General features: G+C 44.3%; 2 protein-coding genes across 11 annotated transcripts in view; one reads left to right on the forward strand and one right to left on the reverse strand.

The window, feature by feature from the left end:
• TLL2 (tolloid like 2) overlaps positions 1-11,507 on the forward strand; it is a 93,995-nt gene extending 82,488 nt beyond the window's left edge. For all 10 annotated transcript variants that reach the window (XM_057425725.1, XM_057425721.1, XM_057425724.1 and 7 more), the window contains 8 exons: positions 1,621-1,746; positions 3,321-3,481; positions 4,240-4,420; positions 5,706-5,831; positions 6,656-6,783; positions 7,534-7,747; positions 8,464-8,714; positions 9,930-11,507. In XM_057425725.1, the coding sequence (XP_057281708.1) occupies positions 1,621-1,746; positions 3,321-3,481; positions 4,240-4,420; positions 5,706-5,831; positions 6,656-6,783; positions 7,534-7,747; positions 8,464-8,714; positions 9,930-10,064 (1,322 nt within the window). In that variant the 3' untranslated portion in view covers positions 10,065-11,507. The remainder of the gene's footprint in view (positions 1-1,620; positions 1,747-3,320; positions 3,482-4,239; positions 4,421-5,705; positions 5,832-6,655; positions 6,784-7,533; positions 7,748-8,463; positions 8,715-9,929) is intronic.
• Positions 1-19,086, reverse strand: part of LOC130608085 (cytochrome P450 2C8-like) — a 219,385-nt gene that overhangs the window by 194,138 nt on the left and 6,161 nt on the right. The window lies entirely within an intron of this gene.

The raw sequence follows: 19,086 nt of genomic DNA on the forward strand, positions 1-19,086 counted from the left end.
AAGTTACATACCTGAATCTGGGGCGCTTTCCTTGTGAAACAGTCACAAATAAATGTATTTGTGTTTTTTATGTAAAAAATGCATAAACATACACTTCTACTGCAGTTGCAGACACAAGTGATTTACAGCCACATTAGAAGCTATTGAACCTGTCATGGAGCAGCAAAGAAATACTCTGTGTTCTTCATAGTTAATTCACGGACCAGAAAATAAAATCTGCTTTGCCTAGAGTTGTTGCAGTATGGGGCTCCTGACTGTGGCAAGGCTTTGCAGGAAGGCAGTGTTATGAATAGAAGAGAATTCCAGTTGGAAGGGACCTACAATGATTAGTCAAGACTGTTCCTATTTGATGAACATAGCAGTAACTGTAACTGTAACATTATATTGGGTGTAGGTGCAAGGTGTTGACAGTGGGAGGCTGCAGGGCTGCCTTGTGCTGACTCCATAGTGGACCCGCCACAGGACACAGATGAACCTATCAGCTATGTTGGTGGCACCTCTGTGAAAACAAAAACCAGGAAGGAGCAAAAAGTGCCAAACAGCAGAGGTAACACCAAAGTGAGAGGTGTTACTCTTAGTAGGAGATGTTGCACTTAGCATGAGGCGTTACCTCTTACTTAGTGAGCAGAAGGTGGAGGTGCTTCATGGCAGAGCAGACACTCCCTGCAGCCCATGGAGGACCCAGGACCCGGGTGGAGGGAAAGTATGAGAAGGAAGGAGTGGCAGACTCATGTACTGGCTGTAGCTCCCCATCCCCTCTGCCTTTGCATGCTCATGGCCTTGCTGAATGGACTGAGTTTAAGCTGTGGTGATACAACATGGGGAGAGAAGTTTGAAGTGTAGTTGAGCCTGGGAAAGGGGGACAGAAAGGTATTTTCCCTAAATGTTTTGACATTTGTTTCTTCTTTCTTTTTTTTTTTTTTTCCCAGTGTTTTGTTTCCCAATACCCAAATCAATACTCAAATATTTAAATTGGCAATAAATTAAGTTAAATTCCCTAAAGTTGAGTCTGTTTTACCTACAACAGTAATTGGTGGATAATTTTCCGGTCTCAACCCAAGAACTCTCATTTGCACGGGGTCAGGGTGAGAAGCCAGTACATCTGGCTATCTGTATATTAAAATGTCAGTTCAGGCTGTTGAGATGTAATTGGAAGAGCCTGGATTCAAAGTCTAGGGTAGTAAGTCTTCACGTGTCTGTGAAAAAGAAGGATTACTTATGTATTCTCACAGCTCCTTCATTGCACCCCACTCAGTGGGGTACGGCATTCTACAGCTCTGTTACTGTGGGCACCATGATGGGCCGGTTCATGGTAGCCCAAGTTACTCAAGAGAGTGAGAAATCTAAAAAACAAAACAGGGGGAAATGAGAACAAAAAGCAGTGAAGTCGTTACTGGAGATCATGTTTTCCTGCTCCTGTACAGAAAAAGCACTCTTGAATTGTAACAGTACTCTTAATCCCTTATGAGGAGTGCTTTAGCTCTTGTGAGGTTTGCAGCAGCTCCATGGGCTTGGCTCATCAGCTAGTCCTCTGGTCCTTCTGTCCAGAAGTGCTGCATGAGGAATATGAGGGGTGTTGAGTGGTCTCTAAACTGACTTGTTCTGGTTTTCTCCTGACAGAGATGGATGAATGTTCTCTTCCAGACAATGGTGGGTGTGAACAGCACTGTGAGAACACACTGGGCAGTTACAAATGCACCTGTGAGCCTGGTTATGAGTTGACAGCTGATAAAAAGACCTGTGAAGGTGAGTAACCTACAGATTGTCTGTATAGTATGGGTACTACAATCTTGGAGATGATTTTCCTTGCCCTTGGATCCTCTTTGCTTCTGTTTATCTTTCCCCACCTGAAAACATCCTTCTTTTGTCAACATCTTCCATTGAAAAACAAGTTTTGGTTGAAAAACTGAGAATACTGATTCTGTACTGGTAAACATCTCTAAAACCATTTGCTCTTCATAACCAGAGATTCCTGTTCAAACCAGATCTCCCACAGTGCAACATAAGGGAGGATGGGCATTATAACCTAACCAGTAAGTGGCACAAAAGTATTTCAATCTAAGGTTGAATTTCTTATTTTTTAAAATAAATTTATTTTGCAGAATAAAATATCTGTTTTGCCTGCATGCAAACCAGACATTCTGCATACTGAGGAGTAAATTTCCTTCTTCTGTTATGGGAGGGGAAAAAACAACCCTACAACACACCTTCAGTGGAAACTGTTTCTGTCAGCTTTCTATTTACACAGTTGATCTCCTGAAACTAGCGCTTGCTTCTATCAACAATACAGCTATTGGTGTGTGAGAATCCACCCATTGTTCTTGTCTCTTAGCTCTGCCTTTCGGCTGAGATATGTAAAGAGCTCTACACCAAGTGGTGCTCTCAAAGTCACATGGTTTGCCCTGCCTTCTAATTTTTTCACTGTCTGGGAAAAGCTGCTATTGACTAGGTGCCTTTTTTTCAATAATTTCTTGCAATTTTGAGCAAACAAGTTGGTATAACTTGGCGAGCATTTTCTGAACTTCACTCTTAGTCTCCTATTTGAAACTTCATTTGTGGGCAATACAGGAAGGATAATCTTTGAAATTGTAGCAAGGCACATCAGAGTAAATTGCTTTTGTTTCTTCTGACATGCTTGCCACTCTTTTTGTATCAAAGCTGCTCCCTTGGGTTTGACTTATTGCAAATAGAATTTTGCAACAAAAGAGCAAACTGAGATGGATTCCTTTGATGTAAAAGCCATGTTCTCGCACAAGAGGATGAAGCTGAGATGTCCCAAGTTTTTAAAAGAAATTGGATAATAAAGTGAAGTCTTTGGTTTTGTCTTCAGTTTTCCCTAGAGAAGATGCAGTCCACATATAATAAGCCACTGAAGAGTTGATAGGGGTGTCTTCCTAGGATTCCATTATCTTCCAGTTATTCCATCACTAGTAAACTTGAAATAGTATGGTTTGTATGACTGAATGTGGGGAAATTTGCCAGGTGGCCTTTACAAATATGTTGTGCATGTCAAGTCAGCTGATCCACAGTTGAAGCTACTACCACTTTCTAAGCCCAAGGTTAAAGAGTAAAAAGGAGATCAATCTTACATTATTTAAGTGGCTCTCAAGGTCATACCCTGGCTGTGTGTGTTTTTCTGGTGAGTAAAGGTCAGGTTTCTGTCTTCTTCACAGCTGCCAGCATTTTTACCTGTTCTGGAGGCCAGGATTTGAAATGTGCTACCAACCAGGATCTGATTCATTTTATAGCTAACAGTGTGGCCCAATCTGTGTGTCTGAACAGAACCAAGTAAAACTTGTGTTCATTTATTGCCTCTCCAGCTGCGTGTGGGGGCTTCATCACCAAGCTCAATGGGACCATTACTAGCCCTGGATGGCCCAAGGAATATCCTACTAATAAAAACTGCGTCTGGCAGGTGGTAGCTCCAGCCCAGTACCGGATCTCTCTGCAGTTCGAAGTGTTTGAGCTGGAAGGCAATGATGTACGTAACCAGTCCCTGCATCTCAGAGGTGTGACTACTGGCTAACTCAGAACTGGATAAATCCTTGGGATACAAGGAAAAGGAGACTCTGTCTTGCTGGTGGAGCTTCTGGTTGTTTCCCAGCTTTACAATAATAAGCCATTAACAGTGATTGTTCTCTCTGAAGTCTGGATCCACTTTCTCTTTGGAGTGGAAAAGTGTTCTGTTATAAATGGGCTTCTTTTCTCTACCAGCTTTGAGTAACTATAGGTGTTGTCCATCCCTAATAAGTATATCATCCTCCCCTTACCCAGGGCTGTCTTTGCAGGAAAATAAGTGAAAATGAACAATGAAGTAGAGTTCTTCAAGGGTAAAAAAAACAGCCAGTAAAAAAGTCTGTTCCCTGCCCTGCCAAGGGCAGGGTGGAATTCGAACAAAACATTCAGGTTCTAGCTTCCCACTGTAGATGGGAGCAGTGATTCTTCCTTAATTCAGCAGGCTGCAGAAGTTCATTCAACACTGTCAGGTTCTTGGATAAAGTCAGAGTAATTATTTTAGCTAAATGACATGGAACCTTTGCTAATCTGGAAACACACCCGTGCTTTAAGGTGAGGGAAGCAATGAAAGGGGATGAGAACACTGACAGAGGAGAATCTGGGGAGGATAGGAGTGTGTGAGTAGTAGGCTGTTTCTGTTCCCTCAGTCAAGCCTCTGTCCCTTCCTCTGAAATGTTCTGTTCAATGTTGATAGAGCTGAGAAATCTCCTCCTCTCTTGGCAGGTCTGTAAATACGACTATGTTGAGGTTCGTAGTGGGTTGGCTTCTGACTCCAAGCTTCATGGCAAATTCTGTGGCTCAGAGAAGCCTGAAGTAATCACATCGTATGGCAACAACATGAGACTGGAATTCAAATCAGACAACACGGTCTCCAAGAAAGGCTTTAAAGTTCACTACTTCTCTGGTACATGGCTCTATTCTTTCACTTGGTTACCTGTCCCTTCTGACTGAACCTCTTGTTTTGGGGGAATTTTCTTCAACCTCCTGTCAAATCAGGCAGAGCCTGACATGGTTATTTTCATCTGAAAACCATGGTGGCCCTCTGCTGTGTCACTTTTCATCTCGGTTTCTCAGTGTAGTGTTTGGTCCAATTTCATAGTGTAGTGTCAACAAGGTACATTGATGAAATCCATACCTCCAGTCCTTCCAAAGCAGGAAGCGATGGGGAACCTGACCTGAAACTAAAAGAGTTAGAAAATTTCCAAAAGTCTTCTGTCTAGCAATCCTTCCCATCAAAGCAGTGCATGCTGATCCTCTGTTCTGAATCCATAGTAGCTTTTGGTGTCAGTGATGTACCTTCTTGGCAGGCAGCTCTGGAGGTTAATAGTACATTGTATGGAAGTGGAAATAAAATTTCATGCTGTGTCTTCACTGAGGGGTATTAATGTTTTTGAGGAGGATGATGAGGCAAAATGGCCTTAAATTAAACAGTTGTGGGGTAGAATCAGGCCTAAGGGCTTGGCTAATTAAATCTTAGGAAGGATGAGGTGGGGTATATTTCGTCTAGAAATACATTTGAGGGTGAGGAGACAGATGAAGTTAATGAGGTCAAGGGAGGATATTGGTCCAAGAAAAATTGGAGATAAACTGCTCATAAATTAAATTGGACTGGAAACCATAAGCAGATTCTATGTTCAGAGCACTGACATTCAAGACTTTATAGTCCTGAACACAAAGGAGTGAACATCCACCGGGGCATATTTCAGTTTCATGGAGCAGCTCATACCTTAGATCACCTTTTCCATCTGCCTGCTTGTGCTCTTGGAAAAGAGCTATATAAAGATGGAGGCTCATCAGAGCATGTAGAAACTTGAAAATATAAAGACTGGCCAGTGGATATTTGCCTAGCCCAGTGAATTTGTGTGATACTTTTCCTGGACTCTGTTCTAAAAGAATGACACATTGCTATATGTTTCTTTTAACCTATGGCACTTCTCTAGGTTAAAAGAGGTATTTAACTACTCAAAACCTACATTATATAATAAAACCCATTTGCAATGCACTTTATGGAATAAAGAACAATCGAAGAGAGTTGTATCTGGGCTAAAAAGCTGACTGGACTAATGCAGCAGCAGAGGTTGGGTGCTTGCACTGGTATCTGCCAGTCTGGGTATGGCACTCCCAGCTGGCAACTGTGGTTGTGTGTTTCTCATTGTCAACTCAGTGCTTGTTGGTTTGATCCTGCCCAGACAAGGACGAATGCTCCAAAGACAATGGTGGTTGCCAGCATGAATGTGTCAACACCTTTGGTAGCTACACATGCCAGTGCAGAAATGGGTTCATGCTGCATGAAAATGGCCATGACTGTAAAGAAGGTAAGGTCCTTACTCCTTGCTCTCAGGAAAGATAAGGTGCTTTAAACATAGTTTGCTCCAGGATGCTTTTGTGCCAGGCATACCATGTTTGTACCACGTGCCAGTCTGGGGCCCTGAAAAGCCCCAGTTAGCTGAAAAACTACCTAATAAAAGGAAGAAGGAGACCTGTTTTCACTGCATCCATTCCCCAGTCTGGCCCTCTGTATGGCCATGGGGGATGGACAGGGGGAGGGCAAGAAATTGGCTTAGCGAAAGGATTGCTTGTGGGACATCATGATTTGACTAGTCACTGCTGCTTCAATTTAATTATTGGGTTTGAGTCAGAAGATGAAGGATGAGCTGATCTAACTGCTTGCTTGCTGCCAAAACTACCCTTCTTCCTGCACCCTACCCCTACTGTGTGCAGCAAAGGCCTTCTTGTGTACGACCTCTGGTCTTTTTCTGGTCTTCCAAGTTGGCAAAACAACTCAAGGCTGAGATAGCATCAGAGTCAACAGGGTTGGAGGGGTTGGATACCATGTCACTGGAAACAGGGCAGATGAGATTGAGAAGCAGGAGAATACACCTGAAAGTGAGGAGGTGGATGATGTTAATGAGGCCCAGGGGAATGAGATGGTCCATTTCATCAGCTGCCAAGTTAGCTCAAAGGAGTGTAGGACAAACCCACCAGAACTATGCAGTAATACTAAAAGGTCTTGTTCAGCGAGTGAAGCCTTCCCTGTTTCTGCCGTGCTGAGGGTGGGCAGAGAGGAACATGTAGGATGTTATATGGTTCCCATGTGAGATTTGTCTTGATGACTTCATCTCGTGACCTCTCTCTCAAGCTGGTTGTGAGCACAAGCTGAATGGTGCAGAAGGAGTGATGAGCAGTCCAAACTGGCCTGACAAGTATCCCAGCCGGAAAGAGTGCACCTGGGACATCTCTGCAACGCCTGGCCACCGAGTGAAAGTAGTGAGTAACCAGTGAGCGGGAGGGGAGGAGTAGGCTGGACTGTGAGGAGCTGAAGTATTTCTCCCCATACTGTGTGAGCGGGACATTGATCTCCATAGGCCCTTTTTGGGGTGCTCAGAGGAAGGCATCCCAGGAGGCTGCCTCTGGCCTGCAAAAGAGCAGAGAGTCTCAGAGAAACATGAGGCAGAGGTGAGTCTCTTGAGGAGATTGCTCTCTCTGTTAACAGAAGGTGTTAACATGCCCTCCCACCTCTGCCTCTCCCTCTGAGCCACTCCATGGGACCATATCTACATAAGGTGGTGGCAGAGCCAGTGCCCAGCCCCTCTGAGGGAGAAGTGTGAGGCCCACTTTACAGCATGGCCTGATGCATATGGCAGGGCATGCCCAAAGCTGGGCAGTGGGGAAGATAGTGCCTCGATCACTGTGCTCAGTGGAAGTAATACTGAAGAACTGCCTATTCAGTGTGCTAGGCAGGATTTCCAGCAGGAAAAATATGAGCATATAAGACTTGCTGATGAAAACTGTTGTCGTGCACCCATGTGAGGCAGCAAAGCTGCACATTCATATGAAATTCTGAGCTTTGTCACCCTGAGGTCATTTTTTTCTGAAAGCACACCATTCTAGTTTAGTCTGTGGGAGGAGTGGGACAGACATATCATTTGACCTGTTTTTCATTTGTTTTCATACTCTGTTAAACTGCATACTCAGATTTACAAATGTCTGTTTTAATTCTCCTTATTCTTGCTGTAGACCTTCAATGAGTTTGAGATTGAACAGCACCAAGAATGTGCCTATGACCACTTAGAAATGTATGATGGGCCCAACAGCAAATCACCTGTCCTTGGCCGTTTCTGTGGCAGCAAGAAGCCAGACCCTGTAGTGGCTTCTACCAACAAGATGTTCCTCAGGTTTTACTCTGATGCTTCTGTGCAAAGAAAAGGTTTCCAGGCAAAGCACAGCACAGGTAATCTGGTTGCCTGCCAATACCCCAGTGCGATAAGATGTCATCAAGTCTCACCGCATTTTCTTACCAGGCAAAACTAGACACACTTTTCACCCAAATAATCTTAGCCTGATTTTTAAGTGATTGTGTATTGTGCTGACCATTTCCCAGACCATTGTTGGCACCATACCATAAATGCAAGCTTCCTTGTCAGTTTAGAGGTCTCTTGATATCAAACATTCCTGCTCATGTTCTTTTGTTTAAACTGGAGGTGTTTGGTTGAGCAGCAACCCCTTCTGTTCCACATCAACCATCAGAAAATGAGATAATGCAACTTAGTCCATGTACTGGCCCAGATCAGAATTTCAGCTACGGGACAAGCACAAAGAACATGTGAAGTCTTCCTTTAAGCAATTGCTTTCTAAAATAATGCTGTTTTCTAAAGTACAATGTAGCAGGAATCTCATCCTGCTAGTTATAGCTGGTCACTTCTTTCCGTGCATGTTCAGTACCCAAAAATCCAAGCTCCTGTACTCTATGTGGGTCATCAGATTCATGGGTGACTGGAGAATTCACTGGTTTATGATAGTTTGTTGCAGTGGTTAATTACCTTCCTGGTTGTACATACACTTCAGGCTGGAGGTCTTCTCTCCTCACATCTGGCCTAAAAGTGGTAAGATAAATCCTTGTTGTGAGGTAAGGCCTTTGAGAGACTGGTTTGTGTCCTTTTCTTCCAGAATGTGGTGGGCTCTTAAAGGCTGAAGTACGAACTAAGGAGCTATATTCCCATGCTCAGTTTGGGGACAACAACTATCCAGGTCAAACCAACTGTGACTGGGTGATTGTAGCTGAAGATGGCTATGGGGTGGAGCTGATATTCCAGATATTTGAGATTGAGGAGGAGGCTGACTGTGGGTACGACTACATGGAAATTTATGATGGTTACGACAGCACTGCACCCCGCCTGGGACGCTTCTGTGGCTCAGGGGTAAGCTGTTGTGGTGGTGATTTCATAGGGATAACTGGGGTTGGCAAAGAAGAATACTCTTGTACCTTTTTTAGAGAGGGGCACATGCACAAACTGGTGATGAGAATGCCTTGTGTGTCTGGGTTTTGCTTTTTCCCCTACTGCTGCAGATAACAGCCATTATATCTGATGCACAGAGTTGATCTGAAAACCTTGCTGACTGCTTTGCCCTTTTTAGCCCAGGTCCATGTGCAGCAGCATGGGACTGCCACTGAAGTGTTGTGTAAATGTGGGAAACTTCTTCCAAAGGCCAGTTTCATCCTCAGTCACTTCTGGCCTGAAGCCACATCACATTGCAGCTGCGCTGTGGCAAAGGGTGGAAGGACTTGCAGAGCTGCGTGTTAACTCCAGGATGATGTGCTGTCTCCTGAACTGTTATCTGTGTCCCTGTTAACAGGAATGACTCTGTAATAAGTATTGGTGTGTGGTTTTTAAAACCAGCGAGTATGACTTCTTTAGGTCTTCAGCAATTAAATGGAGCGGGTTCTGAATGAATTTAAAAAGAGACATCAGGGAGCACATGTGTGGAAGCATTCCTTGCAAACTGGGGAGATGATCTGAAACATAAAAGATAGCTTGGTGTGAAGAAGTTCAGGGCAGCAGGGTAGCAATCTACCTACCTGCACACTGACAAATGGAGAATGGCTGAGAAAGAGTAGGTCCCACAGAGAGTACAGGGAGGCAGGGAAGTTGGAGCAGGTCACAGCAGTGGGGGAGATAACCCGTGTTATCATGTAAGATAAGGAACTAAGTTATATTTTGCTGCTAATGAACTCTGGGAGAATCTCAGTTGTTGAACGCGGTCCAGTTGAACTGTGCAATTTCCTGAAAAGATAAGGACAAATGAAAGCAAACTCAGAAGACTGAAAAAAACCAACAAACAAATCCAAACCCCAAACCAAACCAACCAACCAAAAAAAAAAAACCAAAAAAAAAACAGGTGGAAGAACTGGGACTGTAGAGTGACTGATATCAGTTTTCAAACATAAAAGGCAAGCATACAAAGAGCAAGGGAATATGCTCAGGAAGTCAGAGCAGGGCAGGAGGTACTGAGCACTCAGTCTTTGTGCTTAATGGCCAGTCTGTCTTCACTATGAGCTTAAACTCTAGCATCATAGTGCAGACAGTTATATAGCCTGCAGATTTGACCACTGTGTCTTCTTTCCTTTCCTGCAGCCTCTGGAAGAAATCTACTCTGCAGGGGATTCCATCATGATTCGATTCCACACAGATGACACCATCAACAAGAAAGGCTTTCACGCCCAATACATAAGTACCAAATTTCAGGATGCATTGCACATGAGAAAGTAGTTTAACTGCTCCTCACAGACACTCCCTGTCTGAAGACTGAAGCATTTAACTGTGATCTTTGGTGGATTTTTTTCCTTTGAAGCTTCTGTGCACCTGGCCAAAAGCAGTGTACAGTATTTTCTGTAACTAAAACTAAATCCAGACTCAAAGGTTTGCCTTTGCGATTATTAGTATGACCCTTTCTTGTTAACATACCCAGGACCAAAAATTGTCTTCTAATCATACCTGTCAGGGCATAAACATTGTATTTTGCACAGCTTGCCGTGGGGCTGAGTGAAGATTGAGCTTGAATTGAGAAAACCCTTCGTCTCTTGTGTGTCCTGTTTCTAGGTGGCATTTCCTAAGCATCCTGTACACACAAGCTGTCTCAACATATTTTCTGGAGCAGGTGATGTGGACAGCCACCCAGTAGAAATTTCTCAAAGGAGTATGTAAGCTCCCTACTCTCCCCTACCAGCCCAAAATACTCTGTGCAATAAGTGAACAACGAGATGGCTGGAACTCCATCACTGCTTCTGTCCTGTCTATTTATTGTCTTGGTTATTGTGGGTTGAGAGCTAGGCAGGGGCACAGAGACAGTCCCCTTAGGGCTGCTAACTACTTGGATCATGGTGAATGAGAAGGGCCCAATGCCTGAATTGCAGTAATTGTCATGGTATATGTTGAATGGAAGTACTTCAATGCAGTGGCCAAGGGAAGGGTGGTAGCTGACAGAAAAGTGCTGTGGTGGGGTGCAAGGCATGACTGTGTGACAGTGGCAAAGCTTAGTAATTAGAGCGCTGACAGCATGCTTCAGTTATACCACCAAGCAATGCAACTCAGAGAGCTGTAGCAGCAGTTCAGGCCTTATCTGAAATACAGAATCTCTCCTGCTTACTCCACCCACATTAGCTTTCTTAGCCTTGTTTATACTGCTTCCTTTCCTGAGTACCACTTCCCTGGGAGCCCTTCCTTTCTACAGCTAAGCTGCTCTCTCCAGGGCTCCCCACTACAACCTAGGAGTGCTATTCAACATCAGCTAGCCAGAGCATCTCACCAGAGGAAATATTGGGCCAGAGGTAGTCATGGTGTCCGTGAGGCAGAGGGACAGAGGCCATGCTGCAGGTCAGCTCTGGTGAGCTGGTGAAACCTGTCAAATATGTGTGAGCTCCAGGCATGGGACTAGGAATGGGAGAGCTGTGCTGATTTCTGCTTCCTCCCAGCTCTTTGCTGGCTCATGGCCCAGTCTCTTAACTTCATGGCAGGGTTACAAGCAGGATGGTGACTAAAGCACTTTGAGCTATAAGGCTCAGACATGCTCTGTGTTGCAGTTATTTATGTACATAGAAGCTATCAAGCCATGAGCTTGCAGAATTAACAGGTAGCTTGGCACTTCTTTGGGAAAAAGGTAGTGAAAACTCTGCTTTTGAGGAAACCACTGTAAATTGAACTGTTGCTATGGGGAGGGGGTGTGGGGGTGGGGGAGGAAAAGAAGAAAACGACTTTATTCTGAATGATATTTCATTAAGGCAGTCATGGGCAATTCTGAGCTAAAAGCTGCGGTATGTTAGCTTTAATAAAGTATTTATAATCCATGGATTACTATGTTTACATAACCAATGTACTGTCAGGCTCCGGGGTGAAACCTCCTCTCTGGTGTATGACTGTGGAGAAATGTAGGGCCAGCACTAGTCAGGCACAAATGGCATTCCTGGAGATGAGGGCATTTCCAGATAGATAATAAAATAGACCCAGCCCTCTCCAGAAGTCCTTGAACAGAACATTGTCAAAGTATTGTGAATATTAGGAGAAGCAAATGCATGAAAATATTTTCTTGCTTAGAACAAGAAAAATAAAGTAATTTATACACACACACACAAGAATATATGTATATAAAATGTGCATGTAGAAGACCAGTAGTCAAAGCCTTAATAAGTGTCATGTGAACGATACTGTACCATTGACTATAGCTTTATTGCAGGCTGTATAAAGCCACGTTTTGTTTTTTGGCTCTGTTTTGTTCCTCTTTTCAAATGCTATGGCCTTTTTACAGGCAAGAACTCTGATCTCAAGTTGTTTGATCATGCAGGTCTGGGGAAGTGAGCTCGGCTAGATGGGGTCTGCAATAGTCCTTCTCTTCCTTGCCCCTGTTCAAGCAAAACCACAGTGACTCGGGTCTGGAAATAAAAGCATGACACTGATCCTTGTGAATGAGAAAGAAGTTTCAGGTGGTAAGCAGTGGTTCAAGTTTCCTGGCTCTCTATTGGGAGCAATGACTCCGGAGAGAAGTGACCGTAGCAGCTTCCCATGTACGTTAACATCTTTGTTCCATGTTCTGACATCTTTCCCAGACTGGCTCATTGTAGATGCCTGCAATTCTGTTTGACAGATCTACTACGCTTAGCATTCATGCAGGTGTCTCTTGTGACAGTGTGCTTGCAGCTGTTGTACTGTGCATTTCAACCAATGATCTATGTAGAATATTTCTGCTGTACTGACTGGGCTTAACAGTCAATAATTCTAAATGTTTGAAAGTTTCTTCGTAAAAAAAAAAAAGAAAAAAAATGTCGGTCCCTCTAATGTGTGTAAATGTACCCTGGTCTTTGTGTGATTTTACATTTCACTAACTAAAATAATTTTTTAAGAGGGGGAGGAGAGGAGGGTATGGGGGCAATCACAAATGTACCTGTGCCCATAATGAGTCTCTGCATTCATTAAAGACTGTGGATTTTGTTGCAGCTTGTGTTGTGTGCATGCATTTACTACTTCCTCAAGGGGAGGGAATTTTTTAATACATTCCTTGTTCTGCCAACTGTTATTTGTGTCTACTGCTAATACCAGATGGGATTTACCCTCTGCAGGAAACAACTTTTCCTTGAGCCTTTAATTTTATCTTGGCTTTTGCAATCAAGATAGCATTTAGGAAGTGGGGCAAAGGAATAAGTTGATCAGCCAAAGGGCTACATTGTTGTTGCAAGTTCTGCACTCACGCTTTATTAGGCTGAGATTCAGGTAGGCAGTAATTAAGCATCAGGAATTTGGGAATAAGTACATAAGTAGACCTTAAAAGAGGAGACGTATTTACCACACTACAGGGGATGGTCCCCAAGACTCTGAGGCATGAAACTCCTGTGCAAAGGACAGCAGGATGAGTATGAAGCAGATGTTTCTTACTGCAAAGCCGTGGTCTGTACTCTCACTACAGTAGCTGAACGTTTAATAGCTGGGCAGCACTTAGCATGCTTTTCTTTCTCTTTCTGTCCTCTGCTTGATGTCTGTCCTGCTTGCTAAGGATGTCTGTGTTCCTTCCCCAGTACATGTGTTTCCCACCACCAGATTTCCTGTGGTGTGATGAAGGAATAAGCATCCCCATGTAGCCTCCTGCACCTATCATGGCACAGTATGACCTTGGAATGAGGCTGCAGTCAGGTCAGCAGGTGGACATAATTTCCAAAGTCAGGACCAGCAGCCTTCAGTTGCACAGAGAGTTACACTCCAAAGCAATGCTGTAGCATTAGAAATTACACAGTTCAAGTGAAGATGGTGGGAAATTGGAGGTAAAATAGAAGGTGGAATATGAACTGGAGTCACATCTGCTAGAGAAACAGAGACATTTGCAATTGCAGTGACAGATTCTTACTGTGTGCACAATCTATCTGTTGTATGTGTAAAGATCTTTTGCAGGCTTATATCTTCCCTGTTGTTCAGCTATCATGTTCCCTTAATGTCTCTTCCCACACTGATTGCCTGCCATCAGTGCTGTGTGACATGGCAGGTCCTCATTTTCTCTGTTTACTTTTAGAAGTAGGACTTAAGTTTTCAGAAAGCACCCAAGGACCATCCAGTCACTATGTGTGTGTTGCTGAAGGAAATATCCATTGTCTGCCAGAAGATGCTTCATCCTTTAAAAACATGAGTACCGAGTAGTACAGTTCACTTCAAAGAACAATGCCTCTGATGCGACAGGCCCTTTGTCTCAGCATCAAGCCAGTGGAAATATTCCACTTTGTTCTGGCATTTCCAGCAAATGTGCTCTGGCAGATGAGGTGCTAACCTTAGAAAGCAAAAACAGAATTCCCGTGCAACTCCTCTGTGGCACATACTAAACATGCTCTGGGAGCCAGGAGCGCTTTTATTTGCTGTGGGGCTGGCAGAGAAGGGGCGGAGTCCTCAGCACCCTGAAGCCCAGCTTCCCAGGTGCATGCCAGACCCTGCCCTGGCTGGGATCTGGCTCTAGTCAGGTGTGCTGTGACCTAGCCAGGTTGTCTGAGTCAGCCCAAGAGAAGTGCCATTGCCTCTTCCTCTTTGCAGGTCTGCCGTTCAGTTTTTAGCAGGAAGAGAAAGTCACTAACCCTGGTGTTGGGCAGTCTGCTGTTAACACGTGCAGGGATTTCTCAAGGAGAAGAGTGAAATGGTGAGTGGGAGTTGTCCTGTCAAGTTGGGTCTTGTTTGAATGGAAGTGCAGTAGGGAGGTCAGAGTGCAGGAGAGGTGAGGCCACCAGACAGCTAATCTAATCTGCTGGATCAATAGCTCCCTGGGAGTGTTTAACCTTCCCTGTTCTTTGCCCTGACCAGATCAATGAAGATGGCCCCTTCATTAGATCTGCATTTTTTTTTTTATGGTGCAGCTAATGGTTTCTGACACCTGCTTGGGTTTTAGCATCCGCCCCAGCTTTTCTCTCCTGGAATTATTGCCTGGTTTTGGGGCAGTTGAAGAAAAGAGGAGGCTTGTGTCCTGGATCATGCAATGGGCCCTTCTTAAGGAGATTTCCTGTCCTGGGAGATGGGATCTGCTGAAACACACAAGCTCGCTGTTTAGAGATTGCCAGGAGAGAGTGGCTGGGAATGAAATCTCCTTCCTTCCAGCAGTCAGCTGGCTCTGAGGCTAAAGCAGCATTCTCCTCTGAAATGTAATAATTAATTAATTCCATGAGTATTCATGGAAAACATGCTCTCAACAGATCTTAGCTCAATAGCAGAGCTAGGAGAGCACAGCAAAAAGTTACTTGCTTATGGCATACAAACAGAAATGATAGATTAGTGGCTTTGGTCTCTCTAACCTCTGTTGATCTTCTTTCACTAGCACCGATCCCTGCAGGCAGCCCCTGCTGCCAATAGAACTCACCATGTAATGGACCCAGCATTGCTACCAGTGGTAGAGCTGCGTCAATAAAAGAGGTTAAGAGTAGCTTTCAACTGCCTCCAAGCCTTTTCCTGCATTCCTCCCATTTAGCATTGTCCCTGACAGATAAACAATCTATCTAGCAAAGACTCTTCTAAATACCCTCCTCTCTAAGTGTGTAGACAATTTGGTCAGGGAGGACTTAATGTGTTTCTATTATTTTCAGCTGTGCTTGAATCAACAGGCACAGGCACATGTGATTAGTTTGGGGTTCAAAGGTTGCAGGTGCAAGTTCTTGCTATTTTAGAAGCTACCACTGAACTTCAGCTCCCAAGCCATAGTGGGGTTAAACAGCCTTACCCTTTCCAACTTTGGAGCTGTCAGGGTAAGTGCATTAAATGACAGGCTCTGATTACTCAGAGGTATTCCATGATATAAACAACTTGGGCAAACCAGTTCATGTTTCCTCATATCACTTTCTTCAATAGCATGGCATGGCTTCTGTTTTCTCTGGAATGTACCTTCCCTGTTCAGCTCAAATGAGTATATTCTCATGCTACCATTTCCAGTCACTTCAGAAACACCCCTTCCCGCTCCCACACCTGGCCAGGGTCATCTTCCAATAGCTAATACTCTGTTCTGGTTTTCTTCTTCATCACCATCATCATCATTATTTATTAATTATTATTATTATTGTATTTTCTTTTACTTTGTTTCTCTACAGGAGACATCTTTCTCACCGTTTTACAACACAACTCTAAAGTCAGTAAGTACATTGCATAGGATGAAGACCAACTAACGACTCACTGTCATGTTACCTGTAGGAGCTGTGGGATGGGATTCTGGAAGAGAAATTGTTGCTTTTATGGATGAAGTTTCATTTGGGGTACACCAGGTTTGCCAGTGCCCTGCACTACACACCTTGCATCTGTGAGGCACTGATTGGTCCTCAAGCAAGGCTGTGGAGGCCACTGCCTCCAGCATCCTGGTAAGGACAGAGAGAAGACTGTGGTAAAAGTGCATCTTTTCTTGGGGTTTCCCATTCCCCTTTGTGCTGTTTTTCCTTCTGAATCTAGCTTTCTCTGGCATATGTATATGCTTATCTCTTGTATATGCTTTGCATATGCTTTCTTTCAGCCTCAAGCCTCCTTTTCAGGAAAAATACATATTTCTCCCATTCAGTTAGAACCAGTGCTGGCAGGACCAGAGTTTGGGTTTTTGCTTATGACTGGCAAGTACAGGCCATGACTTCAGGGGACAGCTGGGTGCTCCATGTGTTACTGACCACATGCTGGTTTTAGTCTTGAAACTGCTCACTTAGCCTTTCTCCTTGCTTGCTTTCTATGAAACACTTCTTTGTAAATGTTCTATAACCGTCTTATTTCTAGACTTCTGCACACACATCTGGAAGCATAACTGCCCAGGCAGATTGTTCTTCTGGGGTAAGAGTTTGTTTCATTATTTAATGCAATTGATTACATGGAATGTTTTCCTTCTGAAATCAAACCTCTTCTTCTTCTGTCAGTCTCAGTGTGCAGTACAGCTGTGTTGGGCGATACTGTTTTGATCCAGGGCTGTGGTTTTGTTGCTTGCATTGGCTTTTCTTGATGTTGTATGGTAGCCACTCACCCAGCTACTAAGCACAGAGTTAAAGGATCACATTGCATGCATTTAGTCTGTCCTTCTTTGTAAGTTAGTATGAGCCCTGGGTTGTTGGAGTAGCCGCAGGGATACCCAGCATTGTGACCTTGGTCCTTGCAGTCATCTTGGTGGTGGTCTGTGTTACTCAGTGGAAGAACTACAGCTTGAATCAGGTGACTACCTTTCACTCCTAGGTGCCTTGCTACATCCAGGCCTAGACCTCTGTGTCAGAAACCTTATTCAACATCATCTGCAGCTCTCTGCAAGTTCAGCACCACATCCCTTGGCACTCAAACTGTCTCTGCTCTATCTTTGAAAGGCTGGACCTCAGACTAAGAGTTAAAGTTTCATAAAGATAAAAGAGAAACTCATATGAAAATACTGTGATTGTACCTAATTAAAGAGTGTTTTGGCATCCAGCTTAGAATATGTTGGATATTATCCCAAATATTATTTCCTGTGTGGTTATTTATCCCCTGAGTATGTCCTGAGTTCTGGAGCTGTCCAGTAACTGACCATTTTCTCACTTCCCTGTGCTTCTTATGCAGTTGTTTGTGAAGTATAGATAGTTGTTGTTTGCCAATGTTTTATTCTTTGCTTCAGATGAATCAACATCCCGATGGGCAGGAAGAACATGAATATGAATCATCCCCTCCCAGACATCCAAATGTAAGTCATCTCTTAACGGATTCGCAACATAATACGCGTACTGCTGAGCAACTTACCAAATGCAGGACTGGCTTTAAGAGTAGCCCTAAACTAGTACAGAGCTCATGGTGATCTCTTTCCCCATGCTTGCCTGGGGCTCCTACATGACTGCTATTTCTGGTTGCATGTCTGTCCATTTGATGAAATCCCAAATAAGAGGCCAACAGTGGTTTGCGGTTGGTTTAGAACGCGCAGGCATTATAGCTGTGTTCTGCATGAGCAAAAATGGAGGGCGAAGGAGGGAAGAACCCAAGATGTGAACAAGTGTGATAGTTCTTCAAAATACTGCTAAACGTTTCCAAAGGGAGGTGGAAATTCTTGCGTACTGTATTCTCTGCAGCACTCACAAGGTCTCTGACTACCTTGTGACAATCATCATAGAAATTCTGACTTTTATATGACCATGGTGCAGGGAGCAACAAATACATATGTAAATGAAGATCAAGACAGACACTGCAAACTGGAGATCCAGACACAACCAGAGCCCATGAGGATGCAGAAACACAGAAGAGAGACACCTGTGGTGGAATCCATTTATGAAAACCATCCATCCTGTCACTGAAAAAACCCCACCAAATAGTGGCTGGGGCCAGAAATAACAGGCACAATCCACCAAGGATCACACGGTGGCAGTGAGAGTTTTCTCTTTGCACGTACATGAAATTCTATGGAAAACGGGAAAGAGACTTTGGATGGGGGAAGGGCTGTTTGAAATGATGTCTCTAAGATGTGGAAGCAAAATCAGATTCCCCTGGAGCACCCAACCTCTCTGGGAAAGATGTTTTGCTGTCCCCCTAAATTAATTTGTTTTAATAAAGAACATATAAACCCTTGCAGTGATACCGATGGTAGAAAAGAGCAGCCAGAGAGTTTGTTGGAGTCCTTACCACTCAGGTGCCTGAGTTCCTTCAGGCTCTGAGTGAAATGAAGACAGGCTCTTCATTTGACAGAAGGAGTCCAGACCATAACTGAGATGAAATGAAATGCCCAAGAAAACTGGAATAAAAATGCAACTCCAGCTGCAGAACTTTGCCCCCATGATGGCAGCTTCCCTTAGTTCTCAGCTGTTCCTTACCTGCAGTGGTGTCTCGCTACTGTGTTTTCTTCCTTAGACCTAGGCTTTTCAGCTGGGAGGTGGAGTGAAAGTGTGATTCAGGCAAGAGACACCATCCAGAGAAATTACACCCTCAGCAGCCCCACCTTGATTCAGGGCAGGGTGCTGAGTGGCCACAGTGACAGGGGAGGTTGTACTGGCAAATGCCTGGGAGGGAGCAGAAGGGGGAGTTGGTGGGAGAAGAACAGGGCTGAGCCGTAGCAAAGGCTTCCCACTCCTAGCTTGTGGGAAGGCTAGGCCACAGCGTGTCTGAGACATGAAAGGAGCCTCCGGAGCAGCCATGGCTCCCATCAAGAGGGTGAAGGCAGACAGAACTTCAGCCTCTGAACGCACCGCTTTAGGAGGGATGCTGCAGTTATACTTTGTCCAGCTGTGGGTAGCGGGGTTGGCAGCCCCAAGAACAGCAGATAGAGCTACAGAAAGCCCCCAGGCTGCAGGACCCTCTTCCTACCCTGCAC

Source organism: Pezoporus wallicus, unplaced genomic scaffold, assembly GCF_028554395.1.
Source record: "Pezoporus wallicus isolate ANWC-B61680 ecotype Strahan unplaced genomic scaffold, APGP_CSIRO_Pwel_v1 contig_7892, whole genome shotgun sequence".
In the NCBI taxonomy this organism is placed as follows: Eukaryota; Metazoa; Chordata; class Aves; order Psittaciformes; family Psittacidae; genus Pezoporus; species Pezoporus wallicus.